This window comes from Bison bison, unplaced genomic scaffold, assembly GCF_000754665.1.
Source record: "Bison bison bison isolate TAMUID 2011002044 unplaced genomic scaffold, Bison_UMD1.0 scf7180017864289, whole genome shotgun sequence".
In the NCBI taxonomy this organism is placed as follows: Eukaryota; Metazoa; Chordata; class Mammalia; order Artiodactyla; family Bovidae; genus Bison; species Bison bison.
Window position 1 is genome coordinate 14,276,201 of NW_011494861.1, and position 21,404 is coordinate 14,297,604.

General features: G+C 47.7%; 1 protein-coding gene across 1 annotated transcript in view; it reads left to right on the forward strand.

Moving 5' to 3' along the window:
- Positions 1 to 20,818: 20,818 nt before the first annotated feature.
- The window catches only part of LRRC38 (leucine rich repeat containing 38), a 35,384-nt gene continuing 34,798 nt past the window's right edge, over positions 20,819 to 21,404 (forward strand). The window contains exon 1 of the mRNA XM_010850243.1: positions 20,819 to 21,401. Within this exon, the coding sequence (XP_010848545.1) occupies positions 20,819 to 21,401 (583 nt within the window). The remainder of the gene's footprint in view (positions 21,402 to 21,404) is intronic.

Sequence of the window (21,404 nt, forward strand, 5' to 3'; positions counted from 1 at the left end):
GCTTTTTCTAAAGTTCACTCCAGCTACCACCATGAGAAAGACAGTAAGCAAAAACCTCTGTTCTGTGTGTATTATTGACACCTCCAGTTACTTGGTCTTTCTGGTGACCAGTCCCATCCTAAGGTGGTCTAGGGGCCACACCCTAAGTCATTGCATTAGCAAAAACTCAGGTGTGATCTAAAGAGGCTTGTGTCAGAATCGAGTTGGATTGTTGGGCACACAAAGAACTGGAGAACTGTGTGGCATCAGAGAAAACACACCAGAGATACAAAAGAGGATTTTGTTATGAATAACAGAAGACACTCCCATCACTCATGGATTTCCAAGGGTTTTTGAAGCTCTGTGCCAGGAATGGGGGGCAAAGTTTGAATATATTCTTATTACACTATAATACCCAAAGGTGATTTTTTTTTTTCAGCCTTTCAGCCCTTCATCTGTGCAGCTTACACGGGATGATTTTTCTTTCTTTCTTTTTTTTTTTTTTTGCTTTTTTTTTAAAATTAATTTTATTTTATTTTTAAACCTTACATAATTGTATTAGTTTTGCCAAATATCAAAATGAATCCACCACAGGTATACATGTGTTTCCCATCCTGAACCCTCCTCCCTCCCCATACCATCCCTCTGTTTCACATTGAAACATGTGAAATGTCATGTATGAAACGAGATGCCAGTCCAGGTTCAAGGCATGATGCTGGATGCTTGGGGCTGGTGCACTGGGACGACCCAGAGGGATGATTTTTCTAAGGGTTTCCAGGATCTGTTTCCCCAGGATCTCGGCAGATCAAAGGCACTGACTAGGGCTTCTCTGATGGATCAGTGGTAAAGAAGCTGCCTGGCAATGCAGGAGACACAGGTTTGATCCCTGGTTCAGGAAGATTCCACATGCCATGAGCAACACAACTATTGAGCCTGTGCTCTAGAGCTTGGGAGTCACAACTGCTGAGCCCACGTGCCCTACAGACCGTGCTCCACAACAAGAGAAGCTGCTGCAATGAAAAGCCTGCACACCAAAACCAGATAGTAGCCCCTGCTGACCACAGCTAGAGAAAGCCCATGCAGCAATAAAGACCCCGGCACAGTCAAAAACAAAAAAATTAAAATTAAAAAAAAAAGGAAAGGCAGACTTTATTTAGGACTGTAGCAATTGATATACGGTTCGGGTTAGGGGATGGAGCCAGTGCTCTGAACCTGCAGAAGAGTGGTGCTCAGTCCCCTGAACTGCTGGGGAGGTGAGTGGTTAATATGAGCTTGTTTCATGTATTTGCCCAGCATGGCCACTCATTAGAAGGTACGGTTACTCGAATAACTGGGTTTGCCTTTTGGTGGGTGATGAGCCAAAAGACACAACCAAGGTAAAGATGTGGAGAAGGAAGGATTTATTCCTTGCAGCAAATAAGGAGAACACCAGGGATCTCTCCCAAAGCAGCATCTCCCTGAACTGCACAATGAGGAAAGTTTTAAGCTAAGAGTACAAGCATATTCATGAAAAGGCTTGGGCGGTTCAGAGTCCAAGCTTTGGTTGATGGAAGTCATGAGGGTCAGAAAAGGACCACATCATCACCCCTCAGATTCCAGTTCATCTGGTAGTTGAGCACCTGGGGGTGGGAGTTGGGGGTTTAAGTTCTGCAAAACAGCTCAAGAAAGTGCTCTAGGCTTGTCTTTATCATTGAAACGGAACTCAAGAGTCTTTGTCATCTTTGCTTTTGTTACTTCTCTTGTTTGATAGAAATTTGTTCTCTCATTCCCTCAAGATCATTTTTACTGAGATCTGTTCAAGGACAAGTGTTACAACCAGGCGTAGGTTACAGAATGGCTTAGGCCAAAAATGCCTTTTCTTCAGTCAAGAAAGCCATGTCTGGTTCTCTTTCTCCAGGGGCCCCCTACCTTATTTGTTTATAGAACCTCGGGAAGGGACATTAGGCACCATCTAGCCTTGGAGTTTCATTTCTGAGATGAGACCAAGGATGAGAGAGCTTTGTGGCTTGCTCCAAATGACAGTGAGTTAGAGGCTGCACTGACTTCACAACATAGATCTGCTGGCTCAGAGTTCAGAGCTCTGTCTCCTGCCTGAAGCTGGCTGGAAGGTGACAGCCTAAGGTGCCCTGGAACCAGTACATATGCATTCCCAAGAGCCAATCATTAAATATTCAGGAATTTTGCAAGCTGGTTAGTAAAATAGTCATTATTAAAAATCAAATGCTACAAACATATTAAAAATGAAGACAATTACAAGTGTTCATAGCAGCACTATCCACAATAGCCAACATGTAGAAACAACCCAAATGTCCATCCACAGACAAATGGATAAATGAAATGTGGTAGATCCATGCAATGGAATATTATTCAGCCATGAAAAAGAATGAAGTATTGACATGCGCTACAATATGGATTTTGAAAACATTATCATCAGTGAAAGAAGCCAGACACAGAAGACCACACATTATAAGATTATCTTTATATGAAGTATTCTCTGTAAACAAATCCACAGAGACAGAAAACGGATTAGTGTTTGCTAGGGTCTAGGGGTGGAGGTGGGGGCGTGGTGATTGGTATGGGATTTCAGATGGGGTCCTGAAAAAGTTCTTTAAATAATGGTGATGGTTACATAACAACATTGGGAATGTACTTACTGCTACTGAATTGAGTACATTAAAATGGCAAAAAAAAGGCAATAAATACTCAAAGCTCATCATCTTCTAATTTTTAACTACATTTAATTATTAATATCTATGCTCAAGAGTTTATTTACATCTAAGATGTCTGCATGGTAGAAAGTCTATTAAACAATGTTCTCCTACTGTATATTTATTCTCAGGTCCATATTCAAGATTACCATGAGAAATAACAACCTCAGATATGCAGATGATACCACTGTAATGGCAGTAAGTGAAGAGGAACTAAAGAGTCTCTTGGCAAGGGTGAAAGAGGAGAGTGAAAAAGCTGGCTTGAAACTCAACATTAAAAAAACTAAGATCATGACATCCGGTTCCATCACTTCCTGGCAAATAGAAAAGGAAAAAGTGGAAACAGTGACAGATTTTCTTCTCTTGGGCTCCAAAATCACTGTAGACGATGACTGCAGACATGATATTAAAAGACTCTTGTTCCTTGGAAGGAAAGCTGTGGCAAGCCTAGAGAGCATATTAAAAAACAGAGATATCACTTTGCCGACAAAGTTCTGTATAGTCAAAGCTATAGTTTTTTCCCAGTCATCATGTATAGATGTGAGAGTTGGACCATAAGAAAGGCTAAGTGCCAAAGAATTGACGCTTTTGAATTGTGGTGCTGGAGAAAACACTTGAAAGTCCCTTGGACTGCAAGAAGATCAAACCAGTCAATCCTAAAGGAAATCAACCCTGAATATTCATTGGAAGGACTAACACTGAAACTGAAGCTTTGATACTTTGGCCACCTGATGCGAAGAGCTGATTCATTGGAAAAAACCCTGATTCTGGGAAAGATTGAAGGCAAAAGCAGAAGGGGGCAGCAGAGGACGAGAGGGTTAGATAGCATCACTAGCTCAAAAGACATGAATTTGAGCAAACTCTGGGAGATGGTGGACAGAGGAGCCTGGCATGCTGCAGTCCATGGGGTTGCAAAGAGCTGGGCATGACTTAGCGGCTGAACAACAACAACAAACCACACTCAGTATCATCACGCTGGTAGCAAGAGGTTATCGTGATGGGAGTTTGCACCACAGAAGCTGGAAAACCTTTGCAAATCAGGGCTTACTTGGCTGGGCTTTTGAAAAATTTGCATAGACTTAAGAAAGTGATGGGAAAACACTAATAATGCAAAGTGCATTGTGTCTGTGGTTATGACATTGAGACCAGTCAAAAAAGTAAGGAAATATTCTACTATTGGAAAACTGTTACCTGATTCAGCAAAACGGTTGCTCACATAATTAATGAAATATCACATACTCCTTCATTGCTTTACTTTTGCCTTAGTTATTAAGGCAAATGAAGAGATCGATTAGTATTCACATTAGAACTATACTCAGTAGCCAGTGACATGAGTAACCAATTAGCTGAATCAGACAGTGATTGAGAAGTTATTTGTAGTTTGATTTTGCCAAATCATGGTTGAATTGTGACCAGAGGTTTGCTACAAGCTCAAGAGTTCTACAAAAATCAGTGAAAACATTCTGTGAGAATGACTTGGGCTTATGGAATTCAAAAGAAAAGGTATTGCATAATTTTAGAAATTTTTAAAATTAATTAATTTATTAATTTTTGGCTGCCCTGGATCTTCGTTGCTGCACATGGACTAGTCTCTAGTGGTGGGCTTCTCGCTGTGGTTGCTTCTCTTGTTGGGGAGCCTGGCCTCTAGGGTGTCCGGGCTCCAGTAGTTGGGGCTCGCAGGCTCTAGAGTGCAGTGGGCTCAGCAGCTGTGGTGTGTGGGCTTAATTGCTCCACGGTATGTGGGATCTTCCTGGACTAGGGATGGAACCCGTGTCCCCTTCATTGGCAGTTAGATCCTTAACCACTGGATGCTTAGGGAAGTCCTGGTATTTCATAACCTATTATTAGTCATAAATTGTGTGCTGTGTATCTTTTATGTCAGTGAAAATTTTAATTTGTTTATGCATATATATATTTGGAATATGTGGGGGTTTTTTTTGGTAGAGGCAGATGGTTAAACACAGCACATCACTGGCTACAATGTGATTGATAGGGCCTGATTTAAATGGGTAAAGCGCTTCAAAGATTCCCCCAAACGTGACAGTCCCACTAGGGCTATCATAAATTACCATCAAGACCCAGAAACAGAATGTTGGCAGTATGGAGAATAAGGGGAACTGGTATTTTGGGGGAAAAGTAGGATAAATTAAGAGACTTCTTGCTCAGAATTAGTTCAGTTTATTCCCACCTGTGAGCTGAAATAAGAATGTTTTCCCCACTCAGAGAACCAGTCTGCAGTATATTCTTTCAAACTTGCCTCCAAGAATTCAACTGGGAAACCAAGTTGTTTGCTTCAGTGAACGAGAAAAAGGACATTTATTTAGAGCATGTTGCATAAAGTTCAGGAAAAAGTGTTTTGGCACCCCCAAACCTATTGGTTACTTATGTGCTTGTCAAGAGAAATACAAAATCTTCTAGGGATGTAAGCTTATAGGATTCCCACCAAAGGACCAAAGTCCCCCCAAAGGACTCAGAACTCATCTGATTTATCACACCATCCCAGGAGGGGAGCATTCTCAGTGAAAAACGGGTGTGTCGGACTTCTCAGCTCTTTCATATCTGAATGAAAAATGGATAGATCGCAGTTTCCAGGGGTTCAGGAAACTGAGGGCCAGATATTTGTGAAGCTTTTTAGAATAAATCAGGAGCTTCACAGATACATCCCATCTAATCCTCATGCGAATTTGAAGGGAGTCATGTTGTTGACATAGTACATGAGGCAAGGAAACTGGGGTCCAGAGAGAGGAACTGGGACCCAGAGAGAGAAAATGGTCTAACCTCTTACGACTTTAGGAAAATCAGATTTGAACTCAGCTAGGAGACAAGCAAGGGCCAACAGATTAAATTAAAAAGGGAGGGAAATAGCACTGTGGATTTTCTATTGATTTTCAGAAATGAAGAGGGTTGCTTTGGGGAGGAATGGTTAAAACTAGTATCTGGGCAGCTTAGAAAAGTAAGAAAACGTTGTCCGCACAGATTAGGCTTGCCTGGAAGAGGCTGAGCAGGGACGTGGTGGGATTCCAAGTGGCCTGATAAGTACCATCCTTGTCCCCACCTGAGTTCCGGATCAACTGAGAAACAAGAGAACTGTCAGTGGATAGAGGTCTGGAACATTAATCTTTATTACTAAGACTTTGGAGAAGGTGGCTTAAATCTGACAGCAAGTGGACAGCCCACAGCGGACGGGCAGATGAAGGTGCCAGGTGAATGCAGAGCTGGGCCAGCGTGGTGCCACCTCTGTGAACCCCCAGCTTGGAGGCACATGGCTCCCAGGAGAGAGAGATGAGAGGGGCTGAGTCAGCCAGGCTCAGTTTCTCTGAGCTGCTCTTCTTTCCCTGTGAGGGATGGGAGAACCGACTGAGGACAGCTCCGTCCAGGTTGCAGGAGACATGGCCCACCATCCGGTGCTGGGAGCTGTGGCTGCCGTGGCCTTGGAAGGTCTCTGTGTTGCATGGCGCCTTTCTTAGCCTTGAATCTTCAGCTCACCTATCACGTGACAATGGGCATTCCAGCGCCAGGAACTGGAAATTTCTTTCCCACCTGCACAGCCCAGCAGCTAAGGAATGATGGCGTATCTGCCTTCACAGCACTTCCTCTCCATCTTCTTGGGAGGGTTCTGTCCTTTCTATCTTTCCTGGGCTTTTGCGATACCAAATTGGGACCATGAGTGGGGAAGAGCAGGAGACAGGATGGGAAAGGCAAGCGGGCTGAGGCTATAGAGAGCATGGAGAGTGAGGGATTTGGAGGGTTCTGGGACAGCTGTGTGAATTTTTGCTTACATGTGAAATCTAAAAGAAATGGTACAAATGAACCTATTTATAAATCAGAAATAGTGTCACAGATGTAGAAACAAACTTATAGTTGCCAAGAGGGAAAGTGGCGGGGGTGGGGAGAGGGATAAATTGGGAGATTGGGATTGATATATACACACTACTAGATATAAAACAGTGAACCAAAAGAACCTACTGAACAACACAGAGAACTCTACTCAAAACTCTGTAATGACCTATATCGGAAGAATAGAATCTAAAAAAAGAGTGGATAAGTCAATATGTATAACTGATTCACTTTGCTCTACAGCAGAAACTAACAGGACATTGTTAATAAACTATACTTCAATAAAAATTAATTAACCAAAAGAGAGAGAGAGAGTTGAGAAGAGAATGAGACAGCAGAGATACCTAAAAAAGTTTCCCTGGCTTGTTACTTGAGAAATGGCAGCAAGGGTTTAAATTGTATTGTAATTACTTTCAGGTACAGGATGGCACTTCTTTGAATTTGACACTACAGAGACTCTTAATATGTATTCCTGACTTAGGGTTGGGACGCCCTAGGTATTAAAATGACAGGCTTCTACACCTGAAATGGGACGGGAGCTGACAGGGTGAGTCTTGGAATCTCTCTTTTTGGAGCTCATGGTTTCATGTGAGAGACAGACAGGTTAGCAAAGAATCATAACTCAGTGAGGCTAGAGTTGCATCAGAGGATGTGCCAAGGACCAGAAGGACACAGGTGCGTGTAGGGGCCATTCTATCCTGGGGAACAGAGCAGGCGGAAGGGGGCCCTGGTGCGGAGGTGATACAGAGCAGGGAAGAGCATTCAGCAGGGAGATAACAGCAGGATAGAGGCACAGAGGACCAATGACCACTGCATTCAGAAGCAGGAGGGAGGCTGGCCGGAGACTGAGACCCAGGATGAGGTGGCTTTGGAACACTGAAAACCTTGATGTGTGTTCAGACTTTCTGTAAGGACAAAGGTAAGCCACTGAAGGTTTTTGTTTTGATTTTAATACCCTTTTCCTCATTCAGTTCAGTTCAGTCCAGTCACTCAGTCGTGTCCAACTCTTTGCGACCCCATGAACTGCAGCACGCCAGGCTTCCCTGTCCATTATTAACTCCCGGAGTCCACCCAAACCCATGTCCATTGAGTCAGTGATGCCATCCAACCATCTCATCCTCTGTCGTCCCCTTCTCCTCCCGCCCTCAATCTTTATAAAATGCTAATTAAACTGTTCTGTATTGGAGAAGGAAATGGCAACCCACTCCAGTATTCTTGCCTAGGAAATCCCATGGACAGAGTCTGAGCCTGGTGGGCTACAGTCCTTGGAGTCACAAAGAGTCAGACACGACTTAGCAACTGAGCAGAGAGCACACTTTTCCTCATTATAAAATGCCAATTAAACTGTTCTATTTTTTTTTCTCTGTATGCATGGCTGTGAAACAAAATTGGGACTATCCTACACATAACATTTTGTAAACAGTTTCTTTTCACTTGATATTTTCCATATCATTGAACAGTCTTCTAACAATAACATTTCTAAGAGCTGCATAGTATTTATTTAGGTGGGCATTGTATGATTTATTTATTTTTAAAATGATTTATTTATTTTTAAAAATTATTTATTTGCTCATTTCTTTCTGGCTGAGCTAGGTCTCCATTGCTGCTAGCAGGCTTTCCCTAGTTGCAGCGAGTGGGGCTACACTCTTGTTGCAGAGCACGGACTCTAGGGCACATGGGCTTCAGTAGTTGCAGCTCGTGGGCTTAGTTGCTCCACGACACATGGAATCTCCCCAGACCAGGGACTGAGCCTGTGTCTCCTGCATTGGCAGTCAGGTTCTTCACCACTGGACCATCAGGGAAATCCATAAACTCAACTTTTCAACCTGATTACTGACTTCAGCTTTGTGGTAGGCAGTAAGATCTGTGATATGCCTAACTTGTCCAGTGTGCATCAGGAAAGGAAGGGTTGGGGCATCTGGGGTTCAGAGGGCAGGTCAGTGGGACTGTGGTGGACAAGACCTCCTTCCACCCTCCCCATAGCCTCCTTCTGGCCTCTCATCCCCCATGGTCAAGATCCTAGTTCAGGACCCCATCATCACTCTTGTTTTAAAACACTTTACTGAAATATAACTTACATACCACCAAATTTGTTCATTGTAAGTGTCCAACTCAATGATTTTTAGTAAATTTATAAGTTCTGCGACCATCACCGTGATTCAGTTTCAGAATATTTCCACCACCCCAAAAAGTTTCCTTATGCTTGTGTGTGTTAATCCCCACTTCTACTGTTGTCTGTGGGCAGTTCTGCTTTCTGTGTAAGGATTTGTGTATTCTGGACAATTCATGTGTACGCAATCTTACAATACGTGGTCTTTCTCATTGACTTCCTTCACTTAGCATTGCAAGTGCTCGGTCAGCTGCTCAGTTGTGTCTGACTTTTTGAGACCCGTGGACTGTGGCCTACCAGGCTTCTCTGTCCATGGCATTTTCCAGGCAAGAATACTGGAGGGGGTTGCCATTTCCCCCTGCAGGGGAACTTCCCAACCTGGGGACCCAGTCTTTGTCTCTTGCATCTCCTGCTTTGGCAGGTGGATGATTTACCACTGAGCCACCTAGGAAACCCTCACTTAGTGTAATGCAAGATTAATCCATGTTGTACCATGGACCAGTAGTTCATTATTTTTTTAATTACTAAATACTATTCCATTGTATGGACATACCACACTTTGTTTATCTGTTCACCAGTGGGTGAACATTTGGGTTGTTTCGTTTTGGGGCAATGATGAGCAATGCTGCTGGGAGCATTAGCTTAGATGTTTTGGGGTAGATTCGCCTTGTTCCTTCTCTTGGGTAGGTAGAGTCCTCGGAGTCCTGGTGATATAATCACCCCCTTGAATTGCTGTGAAAGAGTCTTGCCATCCCCCCCACCTCAATCTCTATGCTGTCCTCATGGTCTTCTCTCTAAAAGGTACACCCAGTTATATTTCTTCCCAGTATAAAACTTTTCAAAGGCTCAGAACAAAGTCCAGACTCTTGGCCTTAAAATGTACTGTGGCCTTCCTGCTGCAGCCAGCTCTCTTCTCTCAAGCCCCTTTCTCATGTTGGGGATCAGGCCTCAGGGTGTCACTGTGTCCCCAGTGTTTGAGTCCCTTTAGGATGAATGCGTTCAGTCATTCCCATTGCTGGGTGAATGCACGGGAATAGAAGCTCAGTAATCAGAGCTTTAAAAATCCTTGTATAAAACCCCAAGATTGACAGTCAGACCCTGGGACAACTGCAAAAGAAGGTCCCAAACTAGTAAAGTAGGAATCAGGAGGCCTGGGTTACCTCCCAGCAGTGATTTTAGAGGGTTAGTTGTTGCTGTCATTGTTGAGTCACTAAGCTGTGTCTGACTCTTTTCAATCCCTTAGACTGCAGCACACCAATCTCCCTGTCCTTCAGTATCTCCTGGACTTTGCCCAAGTTCATGTCCATTGAGTTGGTGATGCTATCCAACTCTCTCATCCTCTGCTGCCTTCTTTTCCTTTCAATCTTTAGTAGCCTTTCTCAAACATTTATGGCCAAACTCTAAATTATTTCATAAGACCTCTGTGCTTTTATGCACACAGCTCTTTCTTGTTGGAATAATATTCCTTACCTGGAACAGAATCCCCAACTGTTTGGAGAACTTCTGTTCATCCTTCAAAACCTTAGTCAACTATATGTATAGTAACTGAATCACTTTGCTATACACCTGAAACACTGTAAGTCAACTATACTTCAATTAAAAAAAAAAAAAGACAGAAAAACCAAAACCTGAGTCAGCTGTCACTTATTCTGTGACATCTTGTCTGATCCTTCCCATCTAGGTAGAATTATCATTCCCTTCTTTCTCAATACCACTGTATTTTGTACACAGTTTAATTATTATTTGCTTTACAAATCATTAATGTGTCCACTTCTGCCACTGGCTGGCACAGATGAAGTGGATTCACCTATTAATTGTTTGTTTCATGAACTTGGTGTGATGGCTTTGAGAAAATACATGCAAATATATGCAAATTACATGCAAACTCACACAAAAATAGCTCTCTTGTACCTCCACATTTACTAGAAAGAATTCTAGTGGCTTTATACCCTGTTCGGGTTATGTCACGTTCTGTTCCTCATTTACACTCTCAGAAAGACACACCTGGCTGGAAGGAGGGGGTGTGTGTGCAGGTGGGGGTCTGCACATATTGGCAGGATGGTGGCCCCGAGGGCAGAGGTGGCTAGTGAGGGTGGCTTAATACTGCTCTGCAATCAGATACATGTGACTTTACAAAAATAAACAACAATTTCAGACTCTGAGGCTATAGCCAATCAGTCCACCTAATCAGCAGCCATCTAACCACCTCCCATCATTATTAGTAATTAACAGCTCCCATTTGGCCACAAGAGTTGCAAAAAGAGCACAGGGAACTTGTTCCTGGAGTGGGAGTGTCAAACATCCTTGGAGCTCCCCAGCTGTGCAAGTTGACTGTTCAGTGAGCCATCCAAGGCTAGGTTTCTGTAAAATGGATACAATGACATCTGGTCTGCATCCCTGACAACTGCTTTGAGATCATGGGTGTAAAGGGCTTTGCAGTCCTGTAAATGGTTAATGAGAAGGCTTGGGGTCACTGTCATTATTACTGGGGTGGGGTGGTGGCAGTGAGCAGGGAGCAGCAGCCACAGGGCCACAGAACAGGCATGTAGTACTAGTAGGGTTGAATGAACCGTTCTGTGGTGTAATTACAGATATCTCATACCACTTGAGCTTTCCAAAGCAATTCAGACTTCAAATATTCTTTGCCTGAGTATCATTCGAAATGGCAGAGTCATTCATTTATATAGGCCTACACTCATTTATTCATCAGGCAAAGATATGGAGCAGCTGACCTGTGCTGGGTTCCAAGATTTAAAGATGTAAAAGACACCCACTTTGTTCACAAGGACCTTTTCCTGTAGTCCTTGTTCCTAAGGACCTTTCTTCTCACACCAGAACTCACTAATATCCAGCAGGGGAGACAAACATGTCATCAGTAAATGCCCCAGCACATGCAAGGGACAGTGATAGAAGCCTGGAGAGCAAGAGAGGTGAAGGAGGCTGCACCTGGGAAGGCAAGGTCACCTAAAGAAATGCACAGTGTCCTGAAGGGCGAGCAGGCACCTGCCAGGTGGACCGGCAGAGGGAGTGCCACATGCCAGAGTACAGAGCATGAAGCCAAATGTGCTCCAAAATCTGATTTAGAAAATACTGTTAATGGTGTCAGATGTCCATTTCCCCAATCATACCAACCCGAGCTTCCTTGGTTCCTCCTGATGCTCGTGACATTTATGAACTCATGAGGCTTGTTGGCAGTTATCACACAGTGAGTCCTTGAGTTGTCTGCTCTCTGCTGCTGCTGTGTGTCCTGTCTCTTCAAAGAGATTGTGAGTCACCTGAGAGCGGAGGCAGTCTACTCTATCTTTAGCTCCTCAGAACCCAGGTCAATGCCTTTCTTGTGAATATTAAGCAGGCAACAGACGTTTGTTGCAGGAGGCATCTAAACAGAGGACAGGTCAGGTGTTGCTACTCTGAACACCCGGTTGATGTGTTAACTTGCTAATTTGTACATTATCTCATTTCATCCTCATGGTGACCCTACGAGGTGGATACAATTAGTCTCCATTTTACAGATGAAGTCACTGGAGCTTTGAGAGATAACCTGCAGAAAAGATGCAGTCTAGAAGTGATGGAAGTAGGATTGGAAAGCATCCTGACCGGCCCACAGGCTGATGCTTTTAGCTCCAACCCTATCCAATTTATTGCCCATTTCAGTGGGTTAACAAAGCAGCATGTGTTGGAGTTTTCAGACAGACAGGTAAGTCCTGAACTGTAACCAAATTGTGGTTATCTCTTCCAATGGCTGCCTCCTAAGTTAGGGGCTCCTTGAGCATGGGGCCATCCTTGCTTCATCCTTACCCCCCCATACCTAACACAGCACCTATTCTCCCGGGATGGATCATAAGGGAACAGGGAATTGTTCAGAACAATTCTTGAAGGCTCCCTGGAGGAGGCTAACTTTCCTTGAGCCAAACTGCAAACAGAGTAAGAGGCAAGCAGGAAAGAGAATGTGTGTGAAGACTCGAAGGTAAATGCAATAAAGTGCTGTGGGCTTTGATGGGATGGAGTGTAGCTAAAAATGTGTTTGGGGGAGCCCAAACTCCCAGGCTACTTCAAGCATACAGCTGGCACTTTGTGTTCCACATATGAATCCCTCTCCCTCCATGAGACCAGAGCTGAGGTCACCTATGAAGGGATGAAGGTCCTTGCTCCCTCTAGGAGGTGGGTGGGCATCTCCAGGTGAAACACCACTGGGAGCTATGGAGAAACTGGTGGCCTAGTGGAAAAATATCATTTGTAGATGGAAATTAATCAAGCATTTTCCAAATGCCTATTATATTTTGGGGTTGATTCTAGGAACTGGGGCAATGTAGTGTCCTCATACTGTCCATGGGGTTCTCCAGGCAAGACTACTAAAGCAGAAGCTCCAATACTTGGCCACCTGATGGGAAAAGCTGGCTCTGGAAAAGACCCTGATGCTGGGAAAGACTGAGGTCAGGAGGAGAAGGGGGAGGCAGAGGATGAGATGGTTGGATGGTATCACCAACTCAGTGGACATGAATTTGAGTAAACTCTGGAAGATAGTGGAGGACAGAGGAGCCTGGTATACTACAGTCCATGGAGTCACAAAGAGTTGGGCATGACTTAGCACCTGAACAACAACGACAAAATGTCCTCTTAGAAGTTCTATTTCAGTGGCAGGAGGTAAAGTGAATAAGTAAATTATCTAGCAGGCTAGGTAATATCAGGTGGTAAGGAATGCTCTGAAGAAAACAAAACTAGGTGGTAGCACAGAAGTGATGCAGGGGGAGAAGGAACTCAGCGGAGGCCAGTCAGAGGAGGTGACATTTGGGCTGAGAATATCTGAATGACCAAATGACACCAACCATGCCAAAAGCTGGGTGTGGAGTGGGGCAGGAAGTGTTCCAGCCCGAGGGCACAGCACATTCAGAGGTCCTGGGGTTGGAACAAACATGATAAATTAGATGTACAAAAAGACCAGAGTGGCTGGAGGGTGGTGAGCCAGGGGGAGAGGGGTCCAAAATGGGCGAGAGAGGCACGTGGGGCAGAGCATGCAGGGTCTGGTAGAGTTTTATTCCAAGTGCCAAGGTGTATTAGCTAGCTCTTGCTGTGTAACAAATGCCCCAGAAATTTAGCGATTTAAAACAAAACAAAACATAAAAACAGGCTTCCTTGGTGGCTCAGTCATAAAGAGTCAGTCTGCCAATGCAGGAGACATGGGTTCCATCCCTGATGTGGGAAGATCCCACATGCTGTGAAGCAAGTAAGCTCATGCTGCTGCTGCTGCTGCTGCTATTAAGTCATACCTGACTCTGTGCGACCCCATAGACGGCAGCCCACCAGGCTCCTCTGTCCCTGGGATTCTCCAGGCAAGAACCCTTGAGTGCATTGCCATTTCCTTCTCCAATGCATGAAAGTGAAAAGTGAAAGTGAAGTCGCTCAGTCTTGGACAAGCGACTATCAGGCTATCAGGACAAGCCTATCAGGCTCCTCCGTCCATGGGATTTTCCAGGCAAGAGTACTGGAGTGGGTTGCCACTGCCTTCTCCAACTAAGCCCATGAGCCACAACTATTGAGCCTGTGCTCTAGAGCCCGGGAGTTGCAACTACTGAAGCCTTAGCACCCTAGAGCCCATGCTCCCCAACGAGAGAAGCCACTGCAATGAGAAGCCCAAGCACTGCAACTGGAGACTAGCCCCCCAACTCCACAACTAGAGAAAAAAGTCTGTCCAGCAACAAAGACCCAGCACAGCCAAAGACAAATCAAATTAAAAAATAAAAATAAAACAAAAACCAAGGACTTCCCTGACAATCCAGTGGTTAAGACTCCATGATTCCAACATAGAGGGTGTGGGTTCGATCCCTGGTTGGGGAACTAAGATCACACACACTGCATGATGTGGCCAAAACAAAAAGATCCCTCAAACATTTTAATCTGATGGTTTCTGTGGGTCAGGAGTCTGACAGGCCTTCGGTGGGTCTTCTGCTTAGTCTTGTTGACAGGCTGCAGCGAAAATGTTTACTGGGCTTATGTGGTTGTTGGTAGGACTCAGTTCCTCGTGGGCTGGTAGACCTGAGCCATCTTCAGCTCCTTGCTATGCAGGACTCTCCAACATGGCAGCTCGCTTCATCAGAGCACATGAGCCAAAGTGACGGCAGAGAGGATCTGATAGCAAGGTGGCAGTCACTGTCTCTCATGATTGAGTCACAGAAATGGCATCCCTCACCTTGGCCAAACATGTCAGGAGCAAGTTATACGGGTGGGGGGAGAGTTAGGGAGTTCGGGACGGACATGCACACACTGCTCTATTTAAAATGGATAACAAACAAGGCCCTACTGTAGAGCACAGGGAATTCTGCTCAATGTTATGTGGCAGCCTGGGTGGGAGAGGAGCTTGGGGGAGAATGGATACACGTATGTGTATGGCTGAGTCCCTCTGCTGTCCATCTGAGACTATCACAACATTGTTAATCGGCTATGTGAAAGTGCAAATCGCTCAGTCCTGTCCGACTCTTTGCGGCCCCATGGACTATACAGTTCAGTATTTTCCAGAATACTGGAGTGGGTAGCCTTTCCCTTCTCCTGGGGATCTTCCCAACCCAGGGATCGAACCCAGGCCTCCCGCATTGCAGGTGGATTCTTTACCAGCTGAGCCACAAGGGAAGCCCTTAATCGGCTATACTCCAATATAAAATAAAAAGTTAAAAAAAGAAGCAAGTTACAAGTCATGCCCTCATTCAGGGATTAGTGGGGATCACTGGGGGTTTCCTTAGAAGTCTGTTTACCACTCGCAGGAAGCCATGGGGGTGTCTGGACAGGAAGGTGATGTGGTCCAGTGTATATTTTCAAAGGCTTACTTTGACTTTCTGGAGAATGAGTGGGGATTGGGCAAGGCTGGAAGCAGGAAAGGCCAGTGGGGGCTTCTATAAAAGACGATGCCTGTCTGGGTGAAGGAGGTCCCAGCGGAAGCAGAGACATAACACCAAGGGGCCTTGTCAGTGGACAGGAGGTAGGTGTGAGGGGAGAGGAAGCCTGAATGAGTTCCGAGCTTGCTGTGACCTGAGCGTCCTGCCTGTGGGATGATGGTGCCCTTGACTCGTGGGATGTGTGCTCCGTGTTTTTCTCCTGCGGGAGACAGGGTGGCACCATCTCCATCCTCCTTAACCAAGGTCACACATTTGCTGGATGGCTGGCCAGCACTAGGAGCAGCGGCCGTGAGCAGAGAACAGATGTCTCCTTGTGCCAGGCTGAGGGACTGACCCCGTGTCCTTGGTCTCATTAGTCTGCCCACGCTCAGGCCAACCAAGCCAGGATGCTGGAAGCTGCTCACCTACAACTGGGCTCGCAAAGTCAGCCAGAGCTGGAGAGGTCTAAAGGAGTGTGTGTGTGTGTGTGTGTGTGTGTGTGGGATGCTACATTTGGAATAAGGTTCAGGGCAGGGAGAGTTATTAAAACTGATTCTAGAATGTTAGGACAAATATACATATATACCTGCAGCAAATATGAGTTTCCCAGGTGAGTCAGTGGTAAAGAACTCGCCTGCCAATGCAGGAGACTCAAGAGATGCAAGTTTGATCTCTAGGTCAGGAAGATCCCTTGGAGTAGGAAAGGGTAACCCACTCCAGTATTCTTGCCTGGAGAATCTCATGGACAGAGGAGTCTGGCAGGCAAAGTCCATGGGGTCGCCGAGAGTTGGATACAACTGCATGTGCACACACACACACACACAGGCAAATATATTTCAGACAAACACTATTCTTTAACTAAAGAATACCACCTCCATTAAATATTTATGTGCTATCAGTGAAAAAATAAAGAAATAGATAATTAAGTGGCCATTTATCATGTCAAACTCACTGCTAAGCACTCCACAGATACGCCGTTTAATCCTCATAACAACCCAGTGAAGTAGGTACTAGTGTTATCCCATTTCATTGATGGGAAAACTGAGGCTTAGAGAAATCAAGCAACTTGCTAGAGGTGACTGAGCCAGGGAACAAGAGAGCCAAGTTTGACCCGATTGTGTGACTCCAAATCCATGTTCTTAACCACAACCATCCCTGTCCGTGGGATTTCTCAGGCGAGAAGACTGAGGTGGGTTGCCATTTCCTTCTCCTCGGCATCTTCCAGTCCCCGGGATCGCAAAGAGTCAGACATGAGTTAGCGACTAAATAACAACCACCACAAGCACCATCTGCCTCCCACTGCGGCTGGTTAAGGATCCGTTTCCCAGTTCCAGGGGTGAAACAGGGGCAAGAGCTTTTCTTCCAAAAAGTGGGTCCAGACTTGCCAGAGAGGAGCAAAACAAAACTGTTCCTCTCACCACCCCAAACTAACCGAGGACACAGCTGGCGCCTGGAGAGAGGAAGGGTTCAGTTCTCACCTATACAAGCGGTGGATGGAGCCCCCTGGTGGTGATAGCTGGGAAGGGCAGCGGGTGGGAACAAAGAGCGTGGTGTTAGACAGTTAATGGGGGCACAGATACACAGCAATGTCCTGGGGCAGAAAGCCAGTTCCCTGGAGTCAGCCTGCCCCCAGGCAAAGGGCCAGGGCACATCTCCGTTCTTGGGGTCCACGGGGTGCCAGGTCAGCCAGGCGTTCATCAGAGGTGATACGTGCCAGTAACCCAAATGACATCACCAAACAGCAGCCACGCTCTTATCATTCAAACCTAGCGCCTGTACCCAAATTCAGACTCCAGCACATACCATACTGGGATCATCTTGTTTACAATTTAGGGCCTAGGATGTGGACTAATGTAGAGGTCAGTCTAGCAACCAAGAGGGCTGATCTCACAACCAGATGGTTTTTGCTCAGGGACAAGATACCATGTGGGGGATTTCCTGGGGACCCCACCCACATTATAGTTGCTCAGTAGTGTCTGACTCTTTTGTGACCCCACGAACTGTAGCTTGCCAGGCTCCTCTGTCCATGGAATTCTCCAGGCAAGAATATTGGAGTGGGTTGCCATTCCCTTCTCCACAGTATCTTCCCAACCCGGGGACTGAACCTACGTCTCCTGCATTGCAGGCAGATTCTTTACTGCCTGAGCCACCAGGAAAGCCCACTTACATAGCTTCCAAGGCCCAATTTCAGGGGGAGTCAGACCAGGGGCCACTTACAGGCAGTGCTCCGTAGCTTGGGGAGCTCAGAAGAGGAGCCAGGGTTTCTGCTTGGTGACTTGGGGAACGTGTGACATCAGGTTTTGAAAACATGATACCTTGGGTATTTGTCCCCCTGTTTTGAACCTCTTGATCAGGAATCACAAAGTGTGTTGACTCTGGGCATAAATATAGAAAGGGAGTTGACAAATCGAGTCCCTGAAGATCTGTCCACATCACTTGCAGTGTTTTTTCCTGGGGTTGTAAGAGGCCCCCTTCAAGGGGAGGGAGCTGGGGAGTCGGTTGCCTGTGTTCTATTTCCAGCAGCTATCTCCGACTCACGGTGTGACCTTGCTGAGGTCACAGCTATGTTTTCCTTGCTGGGGGAGCATCAGAGGTGGCAAACCTTGCATTTTCCCAAGGAATGAGAGTCCTGGAATATGGGGAGGGGTTCCCTGCATCCCACGAACCCTAGTCATGTCTGTTCCTGCTTTTATTCATGAAAAATGGCTTTTGATTTAAATTCAAGGCACCTTGGGGGACACTCAAAGCAAGAAGCAAGGCGTTCCTGCCACAGCAAGACTTATGGCCATTTTTATATGCACTGTCTCTCCAAACACTTTCCAGCTCACGTTCCAAACCAATATTTCCCCACGTGGCCTTCACATCAGCTGTGAAAGGGGAGAGGGAAGGTATTTTCTCTCTAGTTTCAAGAGGAGGCAGTCAAGGCCAAGACTGTCATTTCTCAGCATTCTCCTTACCGAGGACCCTTTTATTATCTTACCACTGCACATCCCCGTTTTGCAGGCCCTTGCTAAAGGCTCTGCATTTATTAGGTAGAAATTCACCTGTTTCCATTAATCAAAGTCACCAGTTTCTGCTCAGTGCAAAAGAACTAGGGCTATCACTGACTTCATTGCCAAGAACTGTGGCATTTGCTCTGGGTGACCTCCTCATAGATAAAGCCTCAATTCTCACCAGAGTTTTTGAAATTCTGCAGAGTTGATCTTCAGGCATCCCAGGCTGGGTAGTATTTCCCCAGAGAGATCGAGCAGCCTGTGGAAAGTTCTATAGCCAGTAGTGGGGCCAGGACCAAGTCCAGGAGCTTGACACTCAGGCCAGGGCTCCAGCCAACCAGATCAACTGGCAGGGAAGGTTGATACACACTCAGACACACAGGCACATGCAAAATGGCAGCCCAGTCAAATGCAGGTGCCCTGTAGCAGTGATGTTAGGGGCTCAAACCAGTAAGAAATAGGTTCCCCTCTATGCTGGAGTGAGGAATCAGAGCTGAGCTTGAGGTTCGAGGAGTGGAGGGTGTAGCAGATGCTTCCAGAGTGGTCCTGGATTTTTGCAATGGGGGGGACCTGTTTGTTCTGTCACTGGCCTTTGCTTTGACACTGCAATAACACATCATTAACACCGCCAGAGACCAGAGTCGGGGCTGAGCTCTTGCAGCTGGGGACGACAAAGACAAGAGACCCCAAGAGAGTGGGGACAGACAGGAAACTCAGGAGGTCTGGCGTGGAGGCTGGGGGTGTAAACAGGACCCCAAGTCCCTCAAAGCTTCCCCCAGGGCTCTGTACCCCTTCTCTCCCAGGGTTCCTGCAAACACTCATTCTCTGTTGAGCCCTTGGCTCAATCCCAGAGGCTCAGGGTTTTGATCCATTGGAAAGCATCAGGCCTCACATACCTTTGGAAAAAGGCCGAGGGCTTAGCTTTGCGGCTTCAGAATTCAAGCCTCCACCAATCTGCTTGGGGCCAGGGGCCAGGGCCCAGGGCAGGGTATTGGGGGCCTGCTGCCCAACAGCTGTTGCTAGGTTATTTTGGTCCAGTGGGAGCTTATCAATTACAGGACATTTGGACCAAAATAGCCAACAGCAGAACCATCTCTTGGTGGCTCTGTGAGGACTTTTCCTTAGAAAAGTTTCTAAAATGGGGCTGGAGAGGGAAGGGAGTTTGATTTGAGGGGTGGGTGAAGTGACGAGGGCTAAACTCACATACTACTTGCTGTCCTCTCTGACCACCTACCTTGGGGACCAAAGCTGGGGTTTTGCTGGGGAGAGGGTAGAAATTAGCAGGGAAGAGCTCATCCTTAAACTCTTTCTCTTGACTCTGTCTTCCTCCCCACAAGCTGGAGTCATACATATTACTGTCTCCCATTTGACAGACGGGGTGCACGGGGTCCAGAGAGGAGGAAGCACAGGTACCCGGGCCACACAACGGGAAACCCGGGCCTCTGAGCCCAGGCCAGGTGGCCTCTCGGTTAGGCCTTGGTTAGACCAGCAGAGGATCCGCGCCCGGTGGCTGCCAGGTCCCCTACACACTCGGGCCAGCGTGGAAACTGCTGACTGGTCCTGGCTTTCCTTCGGGCCACAGCGGGAGCCCTGGTAGCGCCCGCCTCGGTTGACCCCGCCAGCCTCCGTGAGAGGGGTTAAGTGCCAGAGGAAACGAGGTAGGAAGGTCAGCCACCCTGAAGCTCCCTGGAGCCCGCTGGAGCCCCGCCCAATGCCGGCTCGGCAGACCCGGGCACGGCGCCCCCCTCTCCCCCCGAGAGCCTGCCAGAATTGCACCGGGCGCAGAGCCAGAGGGACACAGGTCGCGCTCCCGTTTGCAGCAGGGGTGGCGCGCGGGGAGCGAGCTTTGGCACCTGGCGGGCGGGGGGCAGGGGGGGCACGCCCCCGACACGCCCTCAGAAATCCACTGGGGTTGGGGGCTCGTGGGAATTGAACTTGGTCGTCGAGTGTCCCGCGCCAAGTCTGCGCGACAGGTCTTATCGCCCGGTGACGGAAAGAAGCTGCCCGGGCGGGGCCGCGTTTGGCGACGGCCACTCCGCTACCCTTACCGCTCCCGCCTCTCCTCCGGGATTTTCCAGCGGGTTAATTTCCTGTTCGGGTAAATCCTTCGCGAGTCCGTCGCCCCTCCCTCCGTGGTCCCCAGTTCCCCCACCTCCGCCCCGGCCGCTCGGGCTCCCGGGGTAGGTCCGCGCTGCGCTCCATCGCCCCCGCTCTCCCGGGCGCACGCCCTCCCGGCGCCCGGCCTCCGGGGTCCCGCGAGCCGCCCCGCGCCAGGGCTCAACCCGAGACGCGTCCGCGTCGCCGCCGTTCGCGCGGGCCCAGGCCATGCGCCCCCGCGCCGCCCCCCGCGCCCCCACCGGCGCCGCCGCCGCGGCGCTGGGGCTCTTTAGCTTCCTGCTGCTGCTCCAGCCCGGACACGCGTGCCCCGCGGGCTGCGCCTGCACCGACCCGCACACCGTGGACTGCCGCGACCGCGGACTGCCCAGCGTGCCTGATCCCTTCCCCCTGGACGTGCGCAAACTGCTGGTGGCTGGTAACCGCATCCAGCACATCCCCGAGGACTTCTTCATCTTCTACGGAGACCTGGTCTACCTGGACTTCAGGAACAACTCGCTGCGCTCGCTGGAGGAGGGTACGTTCAGCGGCTCGGCCAAGCTCGCCTTCCTCGACCTCAGCTACAACAACCCGACCCAGCTGGGCGCCGGCGCCTTCCGCTCGGCCGGGCGGCTGGTCAAGCTAAGCCTGGCCAACAACAACCTGGCTGGTGTGCACGAGGCCGCCTTCGAGACCCTGGAGTCGCTGCAGGTGCTGGAGCTCAACGACAACAACCTGCCCAGCCTCAACGTGGCCGCCCTAACCGCTCTCCCCGCGCTGCGCACCCTGCGCCTCGACGGGAACCCCTGGCTCTGCG